General features: G+C 43.3%; 1 protein-coding gene across 4 annotated transcripts in view; it reads right to left on the bottom strand.

The window, feature by feature from the left end:
- The window catches only part of eps15l1a (epidermal growth factor receptor pathway substrate 15-like 1a), a 56,513-nt gene that overhangs the window by 6,036 nt on the left and 30,038 nt on the right, over positions 1 to 20,439 (bottom strand). For 2 of the 4 annotated variants that reach the window (XM_065956247.1, XM_065956249.1), the window contains 8 exons: positions 16,585 to 16,764; positions 15,562 to 15,667; positions 14,662 to 14,712; positions 13,146 to 13,282; positions 12,850 to 12,913; positions 10,009 to 10,157; positions 8,366 to 8,459; positions 1,401 to 1,556 (listed from right to left, as the gene is read on the bottom strand). In XM_065956247.1, the coding sequence (XP_065812319.1) occupies positions 1,401 to 1,556; positions 8,366 to 8,459; positions 10,009 to 10,157; positions 12,850 to 12,913; positions 13,146 to 13,282; positions 14,662 to 14,712; positions 15,562 to 15,667; positions 16,585 to 16,764 (937 nt within the window). The remainder of the gene's footprint in view (positions 1 to 1,400; positions 1,557 to 8,365; positions 8,460 to 10,008; positions 10,158 to 12,849; positions 12,914 to 13,145; positions 13,283 to 14,661; positions 14,713 to 15,561; positions 15,668 to 16,584; positions 16,765 to 20,439) is intronic. The other 2 variants (XM_065956248.1, XM_065956251.1) reach the window with 1 other exon arrangement.

Raw genomic sequence — 20,439 nt, 5'->3', positions numbered from 1 at the left:
AACCTGTCATATCAAATAGATGTGCTCAGTCAACTAAGCAGCCTGGGGCAAAACAGCCAGAACAGCTGATTTGAACTTAAGCCCCTGCCTCTCTGAAGATAAACGCCAATCATGGCTTGGTTTATTGGTGTGGCGCCTCTGGACACGCCCCCTGGTTAAGGTTCAGTTGCAGGAGATGTGTCATGCAGAGAGAGGAAGAAAAACAGGAACAACAGATCCATCCTAATCCACGGAGTGTTAGAGAGATGACGTCAGGAAATCAAGAACATGAGGAGAAAATCAGAAGAGATCGTGCTCAGACCGATCGTCGGACCGTGCCTGAGTCCGCTTTAAGACTTTCAAGAGGCATTTTCACATGAGGCATGATTGCGCCCCCCTCACCCGCTGCTCTGCGTTCACATCGTTCTGTACACTTGCATCTGTTCACAGTCTGATACAGCAGCAGGCAGTATGAACCAAGTGCGTTTGCAAATCTGCCAAAAAGCAGAAGAAGTAACCATGGCAACCAGTCGTGGACCAAGTCCATCCTGCTAACTGTGGATGTTTTTTTTTCATCCTCTGAGCTGCACGGTAGATGTGGATATAGGAAGAGGGTTGTTGTTGACGTCTCAGAAAGAACAAAAACATCCACAGTTAGCAGGATGGACTTTTTTTTGTTGTTGTCATGGTTACTTCTTCTTTCTGCTTTTTGTCAAATTTGCAATCCAATTATGTACATACTGCATGTAGCAGACAGAACGATATGAATGAAGACCGGGGGGGGGGGGACACTGCTGATATCAGTCCTCAGTGTCTGTCAGAGTCCCAGAAAACCAACAACAAGCTTATTACATTCTCACTGCTGAACAGAGATTCTGAACCAGTTTAAGGCCGACGCCCTCTTCCTGCTCTTGAAGAAGTCCGTTCTCGTCGTGATGCAGCTCTGCAGTTAAGCAGCACTTTTTAAAAAGTGGGTTCAAATGGTGTGTGTAGGTGGTGAGTGTGGTTAGTTTACGCCTAGTTTCCCTCTCACATTCAATCACAGTATTTCTCTGTGTGGCAGCAGCAGTGCCCTCGATACACATACTGACAGAGTTCATAAAGTGCATCATGTCACAGATCCTCCAGTGGACCTGATGGGGGAACATCTGCTGTTCACACACTGTTTACAGCTCCAGTTGGAGCAGCTGCTGACTGTCACAGTAAATGTAAAGTCAGGTTTGTTCAGACTGGATGATATCAGAATCAGGACTCAGGAAACATCAGAATAAACTTTCAAAATAAGACTAAATAACTGGAGTCACTTCCTTTCCTCCAGCAGAGTGGCATCATATGGACACATGTTATGACCCATGGTGTGTAGAACATGCAGCTGCACAGTGAACAAAGGAGCAGCTGGTACAGTTATTCAGAGGCCTTACTTGCTGCTGCAGGTGGAGCGAAGGGGTCTTTGCTGCTGAACGGGTCCACGGGGCCCTTTTTACTCTGAAAGGGGTCGACAGGCTCGCCGCTGAAGGGCTGAAAGGGGTCACATGGTTCGGAAGGGTCGGCTGTCATGCTCACTGGAGTACTCTTACCTGGAGACAGAAAACAGATGACCACACTCTTAAAGGGATACTTCACCCATTAGCATTAATCTTTGTATCATCAGAAACCTGGTATTATTTTTGAATGGTCGTGCATCCCGCCCTCATTTTCCCCTGAGATGTGAAATCTTTGTATTTCTGAGTCTGAAAAGGAGCTTCCAGTGACGCAAATATCGTCATATTGAGTCACTGTAAGCTGTTGCGGTTAGCTGGGGTGAAACTACAACGCTAGTTCTTCATATTTTCGATCACTGAAGCTACAGACCAATCACAGATCAGTGGGTGGGAACTAACTCCCAGAAACAAAACTAAACGTCCGCCATATTGCTAGGAAGCAATGCTTACAGGCTCTATGGAGAAAGCTGATAATGGATGAAGGGGGTTTTGAAGGTGCATTCTGGGAGTTGGTGTCTTTCATCCACATAAGTCAAAAAGACACTTTCTGCCTTTTCTCAGTCAAGAAGGCACCAACTTCAAAATGTATTTCACATTGTTTCTACATATATGACCCAATGTCAATACAGATTCATGTTTCAACGGGTGAAGTATCCCTATAATATCATACTCTATATTTCACCACCGGCAGAGTGAATGTTTGCTTACTAAGAACGTGATTACAGCACTGATGTGAGTTTTTCACCACGGGAAAATGTGACTCAAAATGAAAAAGGAAGTCCAACAGGCCGGGGTTTAATGATAAAATATCGTCTATAATATCATTTACAAACAGTCTGTATTTGGCGATCATGTTAGCACGCATACAAAGTGAAAAACAAAAACAAAGAAATAACACCAAAAATCCTCACCATGTGTACAACCTATCCCACCAGTTTTATTTGACATCATTTTGTTACTATACTGCCCCCATGTTTTTCTTTGTCCTGTTTGCTCATTTACTTATTTTGTCCCTCTTTCTGATTCAGTCATTTTATTTACCGACCCTTTTCCTTTTGTTTTGTTTGGTTTTGTCTAAATCTGCTTGAAAAACTATATCGTACCACAGTTCCCCTCTTTGTTTGTATCTCTTTTTTTTTATTGTGTGAGTGTGTATATGCACGTTTTGGTGAATAAAAGTTGAAGTTTTGCAGCATGCTGAGGCAGAAACACTCGATCACAGGCTTCATGTGTCGACAGAGGAGCGTCCACTGAGAGCTGCCATGACTCAGCATCACTGCAGCTTGTCACCTTAATGACCTTTGTTGATAACACACCATGACATGATTGGATCTGTTCTGGAGTTTTAAAAAACAACACAAACACTCGATTCTCTGCTTCCCACAGTTGTGCCTACGCCCTTCCCCTCTGCTGTCACCTCAAACACAGCTACCAGCTTCTGAAAGCCACATAAGTTTCAGCTCCACACACACACACACACACACACACACACACACACACACACACACACACACACACACACACACACACACACACACACACACACACACACACACACACACACACACACACACACACACACACACACACACACACACACACACACACAAGTAGCAAAACACTTCAGAAGAAATCTTAGTGCAAGCTATCACACGCAGAGCATCTTCCTCCAGAGAAAGGAAATATATCAAAACAGCTGTTTAAAAAAAAAAAAAAAACAACAACCTGTAGATAAAGAGAACAGCCGAGGAAGTCAACCAAAAGTGGCGTCCCATAACCGATAAATGGTTTCCATGTTATTCACTTGGTTTGGTTTGTGGCCACATTACCAGACGACGGTTCACCAACGACACAAATAGACCAACCAGGCCGCTCTCTCACATCCATCAGAGTCATATTAATACAGCTCAGTGTTTGTCAGAGTGGGGGTCCTCTAGGGGGGGTCACAGGAACAAAGATAAAAAGAAAAAATATATGTCCACATGTTCTTTTTCTATGACAATCCTTCAAAGTTATAAAATAACAAACAACATGTTGAGTGTGACGATGATCAACGAGGAAAACTGACAATATGTTAATAAGATGATTACTGACGGGACAGAATCCATCAAAGAGGAAAAACAAGATTTAAAATTGTTAATAAAATAAGGAAACAAATTAACAAAGCTGTTTATTTAATTTTTGATGTTTAAGGGGGGTCCCCACCAGAGGCTGATGTGGGGGTCTTTGGCATGACATATCTTAATATATAGATAAATAAATAACATCAAATGGAGACTTTTCATTCACACTGAGGAACTGAGAGGTTCATGTTCGGCCTTCACAATAAAAGCTGGACGACTCAAAGTGCTGAAACAAATTTATTCACAAAGTGTCTCAAGTTTGGGTTCAAGTCCCAGTGCGGACCAAGTCTGGTAGCTGGAGAGGTGCTCCTCATGTTGAACGATTGAGCTGAACAGCCATAGAAATGTGACTTTTTGGTTTTAAGAGTGAGCTGAAGGCGAGCCTGGCAGAGCATCGTGGGAACGTTACCCGTACATCACATCACATCGCAGAGGTGTTAAAACCACACAACGGGTCAAACTGTTGTCATGTAACACAAACATACGAGTCGTATTACCCTGATAACTCCTGGAGACTGGTGTGAGCACTTCACATCACACTCCACGCTAAGAGAAACTGCATGCCTGGCAATCAGTTATTTTCCTCTTTCAGTAAACTCACACTTGAGAAACCACAAACACCAGCCCCACCCTGGTTTAAAATAATCCTCCACAAGAGTGCCATCTACAACTTTCTGTCACAGGACTGAAGATGCACCACGCAGGAGGTTTTCTACTGAGAGCAAGACGCCAGCAATCTGCCCTCTATCTACGCACACTTATTTATGTAAATACTGTAATTGATGTTAATTGACCCATCTGTCACATAACTTCATTTTACTTATCATGTTACTTCAGCATCTTTTGCACTATTCACCACTGCACTGTTTCATATTTAGTCATGTAAATATTAGTCTTTCTTATTATGTTTATTGTTGATATTTAATATTGTACCTGTACATAAGAGAGCACAGTTCACCAAAGTGAAATTCATAGTGTGTGTAAGCATACCTGGACAATAAATCTGATTCTGATTCTATATTAATACCAGTTTATCTGTCTCTGGAGGCACGGCCCTTTCACAACACATTAGATGATGATAGAAGGCAAGTGTGTGTGTGTGTGTGTGTGTGTGTGTGTGTGTGTGTGAGAGGGAGTGCAAGCTACTAAACATAAAGACCCAAATTAGATACATAAGCAGGAAGACATTTATATCATCGGTAACAAAGTTAGCTTTAATACAAGCATGCACAGTCTGCAGCCTGACCACACACACACACACACACACACACACACACACACACACACACACACACACACACACACACACACACACACACACACACACACACACACACACACACACACACACACACACACACACACACACACACACACACACACACACACACACACACACACACACACACACACTAAAGAGGTAGAGGGGAAGCAAGCTTGGGTGTGTCTGCAAACAACAGCCAAGGGAACCACAGCTTACAGCTCTTACAACATCCCCCTCACATGTGCTGACAGTCAAACTTCAGAGCAGCGTGATGTGAACTTTAACTGTATGAAATGTACTGAAACATTCATCTGAAGCAAACTGACAGCTTCTGGATCTGGACTGTTCATGATGAAGAAAGATAAGACGAGTGTCAGAGTGGGAGCAGGCCTCTCTAGTTCCTGTCCTCTTCACTAAATCACATGTGGGGAAAGAGCAGGAACAGTTTAGACTCAAACACAGAAAGGGAACGTTTCATGAAAAGATCAGACTCACAGGGAAAGTGTTGCATGAGGACAGAATCAAGCATGAGCTCCTTTCCTTTCTTCTACCGTCACACTGCTTTGAGCACTACAGTGCTGTAACTGAGCTCAGCCGTCATCACCTCTTTGTACCTTCGTATTGATTCTGCAACGCCCACAATATTAGTGTCTTAATCTGTGATTTCAGAGCACATCGGGAGCTCCACATACACACCCAGTCAGACACACACACACACACACACACAGCGCTGTGCTCCCCCACTTCCTCCCCCCATTACACCTTCACAACATTCAGATTGAAGGAGAAGCATCACAGGTGCACTATTCACCACTGCACTGTTTCATATTTAGTCATTTAATTCCTTGTGTGTAAGCATACCAGGCCAATAAATCTGATTCTGATTCTGATATCTTGAGCTTGAAACGCTCTCTGAAAGTTCTCCTGATTCATTCTTTCTGTGTCATTAATGCGGGCCAGAGGTCAGCCATGACATCACAGTAAAGGTTGTCTAAACAGGCACTCAAATAACAAGAGGTTTCCTCTCGAGCAGAGCAAACATTTTACTCTCCTCAGAAAGCTTCGTCAGTCTGCAGTGTGTAAACAGCTGATTTCCAATAAGCCTGTTCATGTTGCTCAATATGCACTGAGGAAAACAGAGACGATGCTGCACACCGCACGGAGACAAATAATCAGAAAGTGATCATCAAACAAACACCTCAGTGAGATGATGAACACAAGAAAGAAAAAAGTTGTGAGCGTGAAACAACACAAGCACTTTGCACCAGATAAATTCATCTTTCAAGCTTAATGTTCCAACATGATCTTAAAGAAGCTTCTAGTTGTAACTGTGGGTGAGAATAGAAAAACTGACATGAACACAGATTGTGAAAACAGCAGCAACACGGTGAATGTGAGAAAGGTCTTTTATCTTTGTACCCACAGTCACGTCATTTCCTGTTGACAGATGAGACCAGAGTGTAAGACTGATTTCTACAGGGGAGAAAAGAAGTGAGATAACTCAGGACTGTTTACACCTGAGCTCTATCACACAGATCACACAATCTATGCTGCTGCTGTTTGTCTCCTTTATATGGTCGTAAACACATGTATCTATGCACATGTTACAGAATGGATCATCATAGACAGTTTGTAAAGACAGTAGATCTGTGCTGCAGCTCACAGCAACACCTTCAGGGATTCAAATATCTGAATGTATCTCTTTGATCTGTGAGGAGCTGAACTGATACACTCTGCTGTTCTCAACCGTAAAGAACAGCTGTTGTAGGACGTGGTTATTATCCAAAATCAAAGCATGTATCTTATCATGGGATTGTGGGAAATCAGGGGTGCAAACTGATCAGGGATGAAAAAGGTGACATGGATTCAAACATCCAAGGGGGGTCCGGGGGCATGCCCCCCCCCCCAGGAAGATTTAAAACAAAAACAAAAATCAGCTTTAAATTGTGAATTTACAGACGATTTTAGCATTCAGACTAAAGAAGCAGTGCAAACAATAAGAAAAACACAATTGCTTGTCGATATCTATGTTCTGTTATTGTCATGTCCAGCTCAGTGTCTTAGGTTGTTTTTATTTCTACCTTGTATTATTTCCTGTTTTGGGTCACTAACTTCTCCTCTCGTTTCAGATCCTTCACTTCCTGCCCTCATGTGTTTCCCACCTGTGTGATTGTCTGCCCCGCCCTGATTGTTCCCAGCTGCATCTCGTTGTCTTCCCCCTCACCCTACTATTTAGTCTGTAGCTTCCCTTCCTTCTGTGCCAGTTTGTCTTCGACCCCTGTGAGAAGCGTTCAAGCCTTTTGTTTCCCCTTTGATCACTTTTTTGGATTGTATCTTCAAGAGTAAAGACTGTTTTTTTTCCCCCATCTAAGACTGCGTCGTGAGTCGTGCTTTTGGGTTCACTTACCTGTGGTGTTGTTACAGTTATAACTTTTTGATAACGCTTCAGTGAAACATGAAAAACCTGTGCTCCCAACCTTCAGTCCCTTTTTATAAATGGGATGAATTTGCAGAACAGGGCTTACCATGTTCCACTAAGGGGTGATGTGAAGGGCAGTCACTATGCAAGTAGCTCTCAGAGCAGAGTCTGAGAGAGCATCATAATGCAGTCATCAAGTATGACAATATTTTCTCTTCTATAATTAAATATGTAACATTATCAATATATGAACCTGATGTTTTGCTCCTGCTGATTTTCATTAAGTTTATATTCTCTCTCTTATTACATGTGTTGACCAGCTGTCACTTTAATGCTGCCTGAGATAATAATGAACCAGAGAGCTGTATGAAGTTACTTTCAAGCACACATTTCTCTCATCATCTTTACCTATGGCTACCAAATGGTAAATATGATCAGACAGTATGTTTAACAGAAAGGCTGGCTTGCTAGCCAGACTTCGAATCTTCCCACAGTGTTTTCACAGAAAAATAACGTTATGTAAATTAGCCATGTGCTGCACATTGCGACTCATTGAATCAGGTTTCATGCTTCTTGAGGTCGGCGCGGCGATATTGTATAATCACGGTCGGCGCGAGAATGGTCCACGAGGGGTCTGTCGCCCAGCCGCGCACCTCCTTTTGCAACAACGCAGACAAGTTTGTGCCGACCGCATTGCAATGATTGGCTACAGGGCCCGGAAGTACTTTCTTCAGGCCGTGTTGAGCAATCAGATCGCTCTGACCGCAATCAGTATGAAACAACTAGATGTTCGTAGGGACCGTGCTCGCCGGCCGCAAGAAGCATGACAGCTCGCGATTAATAAAGTGGTCTGAATCTGAAGGCTGTTCTTTAGTTTGACCTTCTCCTCTGGTCAGCTACATCGTTTATAATTGAGATTTCTTAATGTGCCTCATTTTAAAAACCTGAATCAGAAACAAAAGAAATCATTTTGTTTCTGATTCAGCCAGCTGAGCTTTCAGTTTGTTTGTAACACCCACAGAAGTGTTGATGTAGAGCATGAGGTTATGTGGTGATGAGAACTAATCACCCTCCTTCTCCAAAGTGCTGCCACACTCACCGCTGGGGGGTTTAGGTCTTGGTGGAACACTTTTCTTTGGGGGAAGAGCTGGTGTGTCATTCTTCCGGCAGAATGGATCGTCCACAAACACAGACTTGAAAGAAAAGAACAAAAAGTCAATATGAGCAGTTTCATCAGGTCATGAATGTTCTGCAAAAATATCAAGCATGAAAAACATAGGATTGGATCAGCAAACGCTCAATTACCGTATTTTCCGCACTATAAGGCGCACCGGATTATAAGGCGCACCTTCAATGAATGGCCTATTTTAGAACTGTTTTCATATATAGGGCGCACCGGATTATAAGGCGCATAGAATAGAAGATACTGCAGTCAAACTGCATTATGCATCCACTCCTCTTCTCCCAAACGTGGAGGGGAACTTTTCCCTGATTCAGTAAACACGTAGTAAAAGAAACAGTCTGATACCACTAAATCAAACGTTAGTGCATTCACAATATAGTAACTCTCGAAATTGTTCATTCATTAGTGCATTCACAATAACTCAACGTTGTTCAAACGTTAATGTGCATATTCACAATATCGCCCAGCCTTGTTCAGTTGTAAACACGTAAAAGAAACACAGTCTGATACCGCTAATTCAAACGTTAGTGCATAACTCAACATTGTTCAGTTACGTGTAACACGTAAAGCTCACTTTTTCAGTTCATTCCCCGTCCACGAATCCCTCGAATTCTTCTTCTTCAGTGTCCGAACTGAACAGTTGGGCGAGTACGGCATCCAACATGCCCGGCTCCCTCTCGTCATTATCCGAGTCAGTGTCGCTGAGCGCCGTGTACAACCAGTATGGATCAACCAATTAACCAATTGATCCATATATAAGGCGCTCCGGATTATAAGGCGCACTGTTGTTTTTTGAGAAAATTAAAGGCTTTTAAGTGTGCCTTATAGTGCGGAAAATATGGTAGTTAAAACTTCCACTGAAGATAAATCCCTGTTGTTTACATAATTATGAATCTCGTAAATCCACAGTGAGAAAGTGCTGCCCACTGGAACAAATCTGACACATCCATCATACCACAGTGTGGATTTTAGTATTTAGTCATTTTTATTCTGAGCATTTTCGCCACAGGTGAACAACAGGAGGCTCTGAATACAGTATGTGTAACTGCACTCAAAACACATTTTGATTTTTGAAGGAGCAGCATGTAACTCTGACCCCTAGTGTTTAAAATGGATACTGCAGTCTAAATTCTAAACATTGTAGAGAGCTGTCATTAAGCACGTTTCTGCTCGTGGAGCTTATTAGAAACATGCAGAGGCTTTTTAGGTTGGGTACAATCACTTCTATCTGAACCACTTCTCTTGCCCGCTTCCATCGCTGCAACACCTGTTGACCTGATAACTGCTCTCATATCTGACAAACAGAGGGGCGTCCAAAACGGCCGTGTGGGGGGTGTCTTAAAAGCGCCTACCTTCTCTGGTCCAAACAAATCCAGAGCATTCAGGAGCAGAATCTAAAGTTAGAAGGAGGACATACTGACTGCTGCATTGTTGTCAGAGAAGCCAGCACTTCAACATAGCATGTTTCCTTAATGTCTGATCATATAGTAAGATACCTTTATCATTTCACTCAATACACATCTCACTGATTTGACCTTAAGATTAATTGAATGAGTTACCTTCTGATAGTCTGGCAGCCAGCTGGCTCTGCCTTCAAAAGGGTCTCTTGGTTTGGACATGTGGCTGAAGTCAGCAAACCCAGCAGAGCTGTTAGTGCTGCTGCTGCTGAACGAACCGCTGCCAAACGGGTCCAACGTGCCGAAAAGGTCTAAACAACAAAAAACAGAAACACAGAAAATAAGCAGGGCATCATTATCTATTAGTACTCTCCTCAAGTGTAAGTGTTCCTGAGCTCACTATACTTCAGCGGGTGTCTGCCTGGATCTTCACTACCTCGCAAGGAGGAGCAAAAATATCACAGTTAAACATTTCTTGTTGCCGCCTTTACCTGGATGAAATCTTTTATCATTTAAACGATTGTCATAGAAAGGAATCGACTTCCCTCACCCATCTTTCTTCTCCTTTGATAACGACCTTCCCCAGAAAGCTGATTGATCTAGTAGAAGAAACGCGTTCATTTGTTACAGTGGTAACAACTAAGCAGCAACAAGGACGCTTTTAAAGTGCACAGAACAGTTTGATATGTTTAAAGACAGAGTCAGTATCCTGTCTCCTTCAAAATAAAAGACAGCAGCTTGTTCCTTCAAAATAAAAGACAGACTTCTCCTAAAGTAAAGACAGTCAGCAGCTTGTTCCTTCAAAATAAAATAGACTTCTCCTAACGTAAAGACAGAGTCAGCAGCTTGTTCCTTCAAAATAAAAGACAGACTTCTCCTAAAGTAAAGACAGAGTCAGCAGCTTGTCCCTTCAAAATAAAAGACAGACTTCTCCTAAAGTAAAGACAGAGTCAGCAGCTTGTTCCTTCAAAATAAAAGACAGACTTCTCCTAAAGTAAAGACAGAGTCAGCAGCTTGTTCCTTCAAAATAAAATACAGACTTCTCCTAAAGTGAAGCTGCTCCATCGTCTCTTCTGGGCCTCCATACATGTGTGGTGGTGACTGTGTCTGCAGAGACTCTGTCCTCTGACTGGATTTTACTGTTCTGCTTTGTTCTGGTTGACTCGGCACGTTTCTGGGCGGAGCTGGTGTGTTTCCTCCAGCCAATGAGAGGGCAGCAGGTGACTTTAGGAGTGGATAAAAAATATAATCAGAGTGAGGAGAAACACCAAGTGGATAAAGCTCGTTCTAAAACGAGGGTGAACCTTGTGTTGTCTTTTAACCGTGGACGTGGAGTTGGTCTACTTCCTGTTGGACAGGAAGGTGACAACACCGGAGGTTAGCTTGTGCTAGCGTGCGTTAGCTTGCAGTGTAGCTACAAGCAGTAAACGTACACACTACATCCTGCAGTGAGCCCAGGAGGAGGAGGAGTCCAGTTTGAATGTTGTGTTTACAAACTGCAACAAGAGCCGGGCTGAACCAGTCAGTGAGAATGTGAAGGCTCTATATCGACACCTTAAAAAGAATCAGTTTGGAATTGAACTTGTAGCACTGAGTAAGCAAATGTGACACCTTTCCTGTCACGCCACGGCTTTAATAGGCAAACCAACATGGTAACCTCAGTCTAAGTAAACAGTGGCCTCGGTGTGGTGACGGGCTTGTGTTCCCTCCATCACTGAGACCCACGCTGACCCAGACCAGGCACGTGTTTGTATTGTCTACATTAATATCCTGGAGGAAATAGAAGAGCTGTTCTTGGTGGCAGAGAACAAACAGCTCATTGAAAGAGGACTGCATGAACACACCACTGAAGAACACTGACCTGACCTAAAGACAAACAGACTCCTCTCTGTGCTTTAGTTTAGATAGAAGTCAACAGTTAAAGTCAGACTTCAGACTGGTGTCACATCAGCTCGGCTGCAGACACTTTGGGAGGAGAGATTCATGCTTTCACTTTGTGGTGTGCAATAAGACGATCTTCGATCTTGAAGGATTAGAACGTGTTGACGATCATCAGAGATCATAGATCCAGTTCTACAGAGGTTTTATTTTATCATGCTGCAGTTTAAGCTCCTTCACAGACGCATCTCCCCGTTTGCTCCGCAGCGGATCCAGCAGATGTCGCCCTTGAGCACCAGCATGAAACCAAAACAACTCGCACTGCATTGTTGTGTTAGCATGCTAATGCTAGCAATCTTTATTCTGCTCGTATCTTCACACTGCATGTAAATTTACCTGAAATGAGCGTGATCTAGAAACACAGTTAAGCAGTGAGTACAGTATGTTATTCTTCTTTTCTCTAGTCCCTCAATTAAACAACTTTTATACACGAGGGGAGGAGTCAGGGCGATGTAAACAAAGTGAAGGTAGGACTCTGAAAACTCTGAAAACATCACAGACAGTGGGACTCGGGTGTTACACCCATTGTAGACAGTCATGACTCACAGAGTTATTTTCAGGGGATATACTTGATTTATATTATGTTTAAGTGTGAAAAATCACATATAAAGACTTTAAGAGTTAGTCCGGGGCAGCAGTAGCTCAGTCTATAGGGACTTAGGTTGGAAACTGGAGGGTCGCTGGTTCGATTCTCAGCACATACCAAGTCCGGAAATTGGTCTGGTAGCCAGAGGGGTGCCAGTCCACTTCCTGAGCACTGCTGAGGTGCCCTTGAGCAAGGCACCTAACCCCAAAAAGCACTCGCTGTTGGCAGCTCACGCACTCTGAGACCTCGCCATTAAAGGATCCTGTTTGTGTGTGTGTAGCATGTTCATTAAACAGAGTGCTAAACCGAATTTCCTTTGGCGGGATTAATAAAGTATAAATGATTATTATTAAAAAAAGGCCTCCATATGGGACTGTTTTGATATTTCCAAACTGACAGGACGTAAGAGACGGTTATTTGGTAAAAAGTGGTTAGGAGGAGGAAACTTGTTGAGCTGAAAATGAATAATGACATCATACCTGACCCTTTTGGTTTGGGGTTGTTTGAAGAGAACGGGTCATTGCTTGAGAAGTGACCGGCTTGCTGCAGGAAACAGGAAACAGGAAACACTCGGTCATCAATACATTCACTCAAATCAAACTCATATTATGATTGCATCTTTATATCTACCATGATTAAAAAACTCTAAATGTGCTGAGTCACTGTATTTAGTCCTGCTTCTCCTCATGCTGTACATTGTACATTAAATAATACGCAGCAACATTTCAATCTCTGCCACTCTGGGTTAATCAAACACACATAGTGTCACACGTACCTTGGAGGGTAACGTGGCACTTTTACTGAAGGGGTCAGGTGTAGAGAAGGGATCCATCTTTGTAGTCTTTTTGAAGAAGTCCTCTGATGATGCCTTGAACGGGTCGGTCTCCTTGAACGGGTCTCCTCCAAAAGGATCTGAAGCAGGAACAAAAGACACTTCAGTGAGTTTTGTTCTCACTACTTTTACTTTTCTTTTACTGGACCAGAAGCAGAAATTCACATTTAATGACACGAGCTCCTCGAGCCTTTACGTGTAATAAGCCGCAGTATCGCTCTGTGATCTGAGAAACAAACTCTGCAGAAGTCTTTTTATTTAGGCAACCTGTGTTATGCAAGAGTAATCCTGTCAGATCAGTGTAATCAAAACAAGTCCACGCTTTGAGTCAGTGCTCTTCTTTGGAACCTAATAGATGGTTATGATACGAGGCATCCTGCAGGTCATGAACTCTGCTAAGAAATCGCGATATCGTCTTCACACCAAACATCAGACTTCAGTAAAGTGTCACAAAAGTGTTCTCCTCGATGCATGTTCTTCAGGATACTTTTCAGAAATCCCTGCACAGTATGGAGAAGCAAGCAGCTGCAGTTTTGAAACAGTGGGGATTCTGCTGTGAGAAAAGGACACCACTGATCTCCATCTACTGAGAACAGAAGAGAAACTGTAATATTGCTGAAGAGGGAAGTGTGCTCTTTCACACATGCACAGGGACTTCAACAAGAGACGAGCTCAATGCTGTGTGACGCCCTTTAGAAGAGTAAGAAGAACACCATTTACCGGGGAATTGTTCACTTCATCAGCAGACCGTAACAGGGTCGTGTTTCAGTGCATGTCGAGAGATTCATCTTATCAAAACACAGGAAGACGTTGAGAACAGGTCATATTCTAAATTCAAACATTTACTCGAATCTGGGGAGAATATTCACATTTGAACTGTAATGAGCCGTTTGAATTCAAAATAAACAGTCTACCTGCACATCAGGCTGTCTGAAGAAGTTATCAGTTAGATCCAGCAGAGGGCGCTCTCAGTGTTACCTGACCATTGCATGCCCTCTTGACCTCAGTAGATAAAAGACAGTACGGGAACGTGATGCAGGAGAATAACATGACAGAGACTGAGCAGCACACTGCTTCAGAGGAGAGACACAGGTTGTCTTCAAACTATCAAAATAAATATGTAGCCTCCAAGTCATTCGTCCAAGTAGCAGATTCATTCCACTCATTCAAAGAGGAAGCGTTTGTGCTCTGAGTCCGTCCTATCTCCATGACAACAGTCTATTGACAACGGCCGCTGTATGACAGACACTGCTCCGTTACTTTTTACTGCATGTTTTATATTTGAGATCGTTTATTTACTGATAAGACACGGAGCAAGGAGGATGTGAGTACAAGACATGATCTGTAGGAGACAAAACTACAGAGGAATGCCGGTGACATCAACAGCGCCTTTCTGAAAAGATGAAAGATTTTCAACTTGAGCGTTCGCAGCAAAAAAGGCGGAGAGCTTTCTGAATACCTGTGGCTGCTGATGGCTGCTTTGCAAAGGGGTCGTTTTGGAAAGGGTCACCTGAGGAGAAAGATAAAGTGGACAGTCAGAGAACAACTCAAGCTTAGACAAAAGTCAGCTCACTGAGACAAAGAAAACAAGATAATCAGAGGAGGAAATACACAGAAAGGAAGGACAGTGCTGAGACAGACTCATCTGATCTGTTTCTTCCTAAGTCAGTGTCTGAGGATGACATGCAGCAAAGGGCCGAGGTCGGATTCAAACCCACGGATTCTGCAACGAATTATTATTATTAATTGCAACCCCAAATTATTCAGGTTCTTTAACCCTCAGGCATCAGTTTAATTTACTACCCTTTTAAGTCACTAAAAATGTCCTTAGGAATTTAACCCTTTAAATGCCAGTTTGATTACATGATTCTGGCATTTAGGGCATTAAGGGTTAAATTCCTAAAAATGATTGAATGTTTGGTAGTTTTGAGCAGGGCTGGAGTTGTTTAAGAGATGTATGCAGAAAAAAGTAGAAAAAAATATCGATCTGTTAGCAGATTTTTGGAAGTGGACATTTTTGTCCTTAGTGACTTAAGAGGGTAGTAAACATGGTTCACAGTGTTCTATTGGTCTATTAAAAAATCAAAAATTTATTAAGAGACTTTCTTACAAAAATGTGTGCCATATGCACTAACACAGACAAAATGATGTCCAGATAAAGAGGAAACTTTTGACCAAATGGACATAAATGTCCATAATGATGCAAGAGGGTTAACAGTTTGACCAGCTGACAGTTTACAATTTCTGCGACATTGCCTGTTTTTTTTTTCACATCAAGGAAACCCCTAAAGGGAAGACAGAGGAGAGTGGAGGAAGAGAAGAAAGGAAAAAGAAAGAGGAGGGCAGTGAGTGTACAAACCTTTGAATGGGTCAGTTTTGAAGGGATCCTCAGAGTGGAAGGGGTCAGTGGGAAGCTCCTGAGGCTGGCTGTTGAACACAGATGGCTTCACTTTGAAGGGATCCTCCTGTGAGTCACACAGACAGAGGAAGAGTTCAGTCAGTGGTTGTTGGCAGAAATTAAGCTCAGGCAAAGGTCACGCAGGAAGACTCTTACATATAGTCTTTATTCATATCGCTCCCTCTCTCTCTACCTCTCACTATCTCTGCTTGCTCCAATGATCAGACCTCTATCCACCCATCATCCTGCTGACTTTAAATCTGCTCCTCTCGCTTTCACTGTCAGTCACCAGCTCCTCAGAAGTCTACTCCCCATCACCACCTGCATCTTTACAGGTCTCATCATTTTCTACTTATTGTGCACACACACCAGCAGAGACGAGTACACTTTGACACTGGAGGATAAATAAATCTCCTCTCCTATGTGCTCTCTTTCTTTCTCTCTCTCTCTGGCTGGGGGAGCACAGAACGTTAACATATGATCTAATTAATATGTTTGTATATTGTGGGACAGTTAAAGGTCCAGTCAGTGAGATGTGTAGAGAGTGAAATGATAAAGGTATCTTACTATATGATCAGACATTAAGGAAACATGCTATGTTGAAGTGCTGGCTTCTCTGACAACAATGCAGCAGTCAGTATGTCCTCCTAACTTTAGATTCTGCTCCTGAATGCTCTGGATTTGTTTGGACCAGAGAAGGTAGGCGCTTTTAAGACACCCCCCCCACACGGCCGTTTTGGACGCCCCTCGGTTTGTCAGATATGAGAGCAGTTATCAGGTCAACAGGTGTTGCAGCGATGGAAGCGGTCAAGAGAAGTGGTTCAGATAGAAGTGATTGTACCCGACCTAAAAAGCCTCTGCATGTTTCTTATAAGCTCCACGAGCAGAAACATGCTCAAACTAGGATCAATATTGGAGATGCTTTTGAAAAATGTAATCCAGTACATCAGTAGGTAAAGGCAGAGGTTCTGTAGACGTCCTGACCTGAACAGCTCTCACCATGGGGGGGGATCCTCCATTCTCTCTGTCACTGAAGCCTTCACTCATGTCCGCCAGGTTAGTCATGCTGCCTCCATGGGTTCCATTCAACGTGCTGTTGTACTGCTCAATGCTTTTAGACACTTCCTGTTGGCTGTCCTGGATCTGGGACAACTTACTTCGAGCCTGCAGAATAAACAGAAACACAAAACGTTCAGGGGAAGCATGACATTGCAGTCTTCTTGATTTAAAGAGGAAATATTGTCCCTCTCCTCCACCTTTTCAAACAGCCCCCTCCTCCACCTTTTCAAACAGTCCCCCTGTGGTCTAAATGAAACATCTGTGCTGTGCTTTGGTCAAAATATAACATGAATCAAGCACCAGAGAAGGTTTGTGACCCTGTATAAACCAGCTCTCTCAGAACGCTCCGTTTTGGTGTGTGTGTCTCTTTAAATGCAATGACCCCCTCCCCTCCCCTCCCCCCTGAGTTTACCCCGTAGACATCACTCCTTTTGTAGTGAGAATAACAATGGAGGACCTGCACAAAAGTTTTGCTCTAGGCTGGGGGTGGAGTCCATGGGTGGAGATGTCAGGGGACGGGAGTTTGTTTTTTTTTACCAGAATCCCACTGTGAGATCACAAGGAGAGCACATTTGAAACAGAGCATTTTTCTCTGTGTTGTAAGACTTATGCAGACCACAAACAAAGGACTGGATGGATTATTATTATTTTTTTTTTTAAGATTTATTTTGGGCTTTTCGTGCCTTTAATGCAGAGAGAGGACAGTGGATAGAGTTGGAAACCAGGGAGAGAGCGCGGGGAATGACATGCGGAAAGGGGCCACGGGTGGAAGCGAACCCGGGCCTACCGCTCGAGACGAGAGTCTCAATATATGGGACGCGCGCCCTAACCATTGCGCCACCAGCGCGCCCCGACTGGATGGATTATTATGTTCAAAAACACTGCAGAAGTGGATTTTTCAGAATATGTCCGCTTTAAAGAGCTCCTTGTGTATCTTGTGTATTGTGTAAAAAAAACAAAAGCAGATTCCTGAACACATGCTACTCAAAACATCCACAACTAGTTCTGACATTTTGTGCGGACACTAAATGCATCTTTTTGTTTAAATATGTCAGTTTAGAAGATACCCAACATGAAGGACGTGTGAGACACACCAGGGGTGTGTTAAATATCTGGGAGTGGATGTAGACAATGCTCTTTCCTGAACGCATGTGGATTAACTAAAGGGCCCAACAGAGGATTCATTTCCTGAGGGGACTCAGATCATTTGGAGCCAGTGAGAAGATTTGACTGTACACCTATTCTTCTGCTCCTACAATACAGAGGCCCAGTCTGGTCCTGCGACCTCTCAATCCAGCTAAAGTCAAGGACACTATAAGACTCCTGGGTATCTGCTCAAAGATAGTGGGTCAGTGTATTGAGCGCTCTTTCCTGGTGAGCTGCACTAAGCACAGCCTCAGACTGGGAGGGAAGATAGCCTCCAACCTTCTCATGTCCTACATGAGGAGTATCAGCTCCTGCCCTCTGGAAGGGCTTTTGGGGTGGCAGACTGTAAAGCCTGGCTCACACTGTACGATTTTCCCCGATTGTATAAAAGTCGGGGTGTCATGTCAGCTCACACTGTACGACTGAATCGTTTACGACGCCCGACCAGACCTTGAGATTGATGTGCTCACACTGTATGACCCGATTGTCGGGCACGGCCGGAAAGCTCACACTGTATGAATGAAATCGGGACGGAGTGTTGACAATTGTTAATAAAGTTTCATTTGAAAAGTCCAAAGGACGACGGTTGGTGAAAGAGAAGGAAGTGGAAGTTGTTGTAGGATAGAGGAAAGTTGTTACAATTGTAGATATATGGATACGAGTTGCAGAAAAGTGCTGCACTGATGATCTGTACTGAAAAATCAAAAAAAAACAAAAACACGGGCTGCGTCCTGCCGCTGGTCGCCATGACTACAGCGCTCCCTTGTCTCTCGTGATTATATTGTAGTCACACACAACTTCTGCCGGACCATTTCATGATGTAATTGTCAAGACTTTAAATTCTAAATATTAAACATGTTTGAACTAAATCTGGGCGTCCCTGACGATCACCGGGCAGATCGGGGACGTTAAGATTGGATCTTTGTACCACTCACATTACAAGATCATGTGAGCAAATAATCGGGTCCGAGTAGCCTCGAGTCGGGAGCAACCCTGCGATTGTCAGGAAGGAAGAATCAGAGCCCAAATCGGCCCGATTATCCTGCAGTGTGAGCCAGGCTTTACAGGAACAGGTTCAAACACTCTCTCCATACCACTACTGAACAAACAGTAGAGCAGCAGGACAAACTCCACCCTACACATTCCCAATCATTTCCTGACCTGTGAGCACTTTAACATTTTCATAGACAATCTCCTAACATTATTTCATATTATTTATATATTTAAAAAGAGATGTAACCATTCACTCAACTCACAATACCATTCAAGATACTGGGTTCACGATACGATTCTCTCACGATTTATTTTACAAAGTGAGTCTGAAGACAAAAGTATGAGATGACTGAAAAAGATTCCTTTAATGTTTCCATGAAAACACCGATACATCTCGTCATCTCTTTGGCTCTTGCACTTGTTTTGTCAGATGGGTTTGGCCTTTTAATGTTTGTTTTCTCTCATCAAGGGGAGGTGATTGGAGCTTCTCGTTGGTGTTGATTAAATGTCATTTTATAAAAAAACTTTTGTTTGGAAGATTTGACTTTATAAGAACATTCAAACACATAAAACCATCAAAATGAGTCAAATCAGTTTTTAAAACAGACATCAGATTTAAAAATAAATAAATAAAAGATAAATAAAAGATATCTGAGAAATATGATGAACATATCCAGTGTGCAAACAACAAAAAGTCAATCACTTCACATCAGAAATACAACTACACAGAAAAAATGTTATCCAAACTTTTTATTGTAATTATTTCCAAATGGTTTGTGTGGGATGAACCGGAGCACCCGGAGAAAAAAACCCACATAGACACAGTGGGAACATGAAGAGTCCTGACAGACAGGTACCAGTGGATTCCTGTCTGTTAGGACTTGATGTGTTCCCCTGTGCTGCCAGGCCTGTTACAGCCTGTGTGTGTTGGGGGGAGTTTGGAGGTGGAAAGGTGGGGAGGAGGAGGGGCTGGTGCTGTCACTTTGGGTCCAGGTTCTGCCTCCTCTGCCGCTTGTATTGGTGCCGGCGGCTTTCTGAAGCGCAGATCTTCTCAGCCCTCCTCAACATAGTGATGTCCTCTCTGGTAGGACACGGTGGACTGTCTTCCTCCAGCTCTTCCTGAAGGCGGTCAGCCCTCAACTTTTGGTTCTCTTTGTCTTTTTGGAGCTCCTCCACCTTCTTCTTCAGAGAGTAAATCATCTCCTCCTGTCTCTCCAGTTTGGAGACGAGCTGCCTCCTCTGGCGGCTTTCTGAAGTGCAGATCTTCTCAGCCTTCCTCCAGGAAGTGATCTCCTCACTGTTAGTGCACAGTTGACTGACTTCCTCCAGCTCTTTCTGAAGGCAGTCAGCCCTCAATGTGTGGTGCTCTTTGTCTTTTTGGAGCTCCTCCACCTCCTTCTGCAGTGCACAATTGATCTCCTCTACCTCTTCTTTGAAGACCTTCACCTCCTGCTCTAGTGACTCTTTCTCCTCTGTCAGTCTCTCTACCAGCATCAGGTCCTTGTTGGCCCTCTCCAGATGCTGAAGCCTGATTTCCTCCATTTCTCTCCTGAGGTTGTCAGCCATCATTTTATGGTGCTGCCTTTTCTTTTTGGAGTCTCTTAACTCCTTCTGCAGCCCCAGATTGGCCTCCTCCTGTTC

The sequence above is a fragment of the Labrus bergylta genome, chromosome 6 (assembly GCF_963930695.1).
Source record: "Labrus bergylta chromosome 6, fLabBer1.1, whole genome shotgun sequence".
Classification (NCBI taxonomy): domain Eukaryota; kingdom Metazoa; phylum Chordata; class Actinopteri; order Labriformes; family Labridae; genus Labrus; species Labrus bergylta.
The sequence above is the reverse complement of the archived record's forward strand: the minus strand, read 5'-3'. Positions and strand labels throughout refer to the sequence as shown.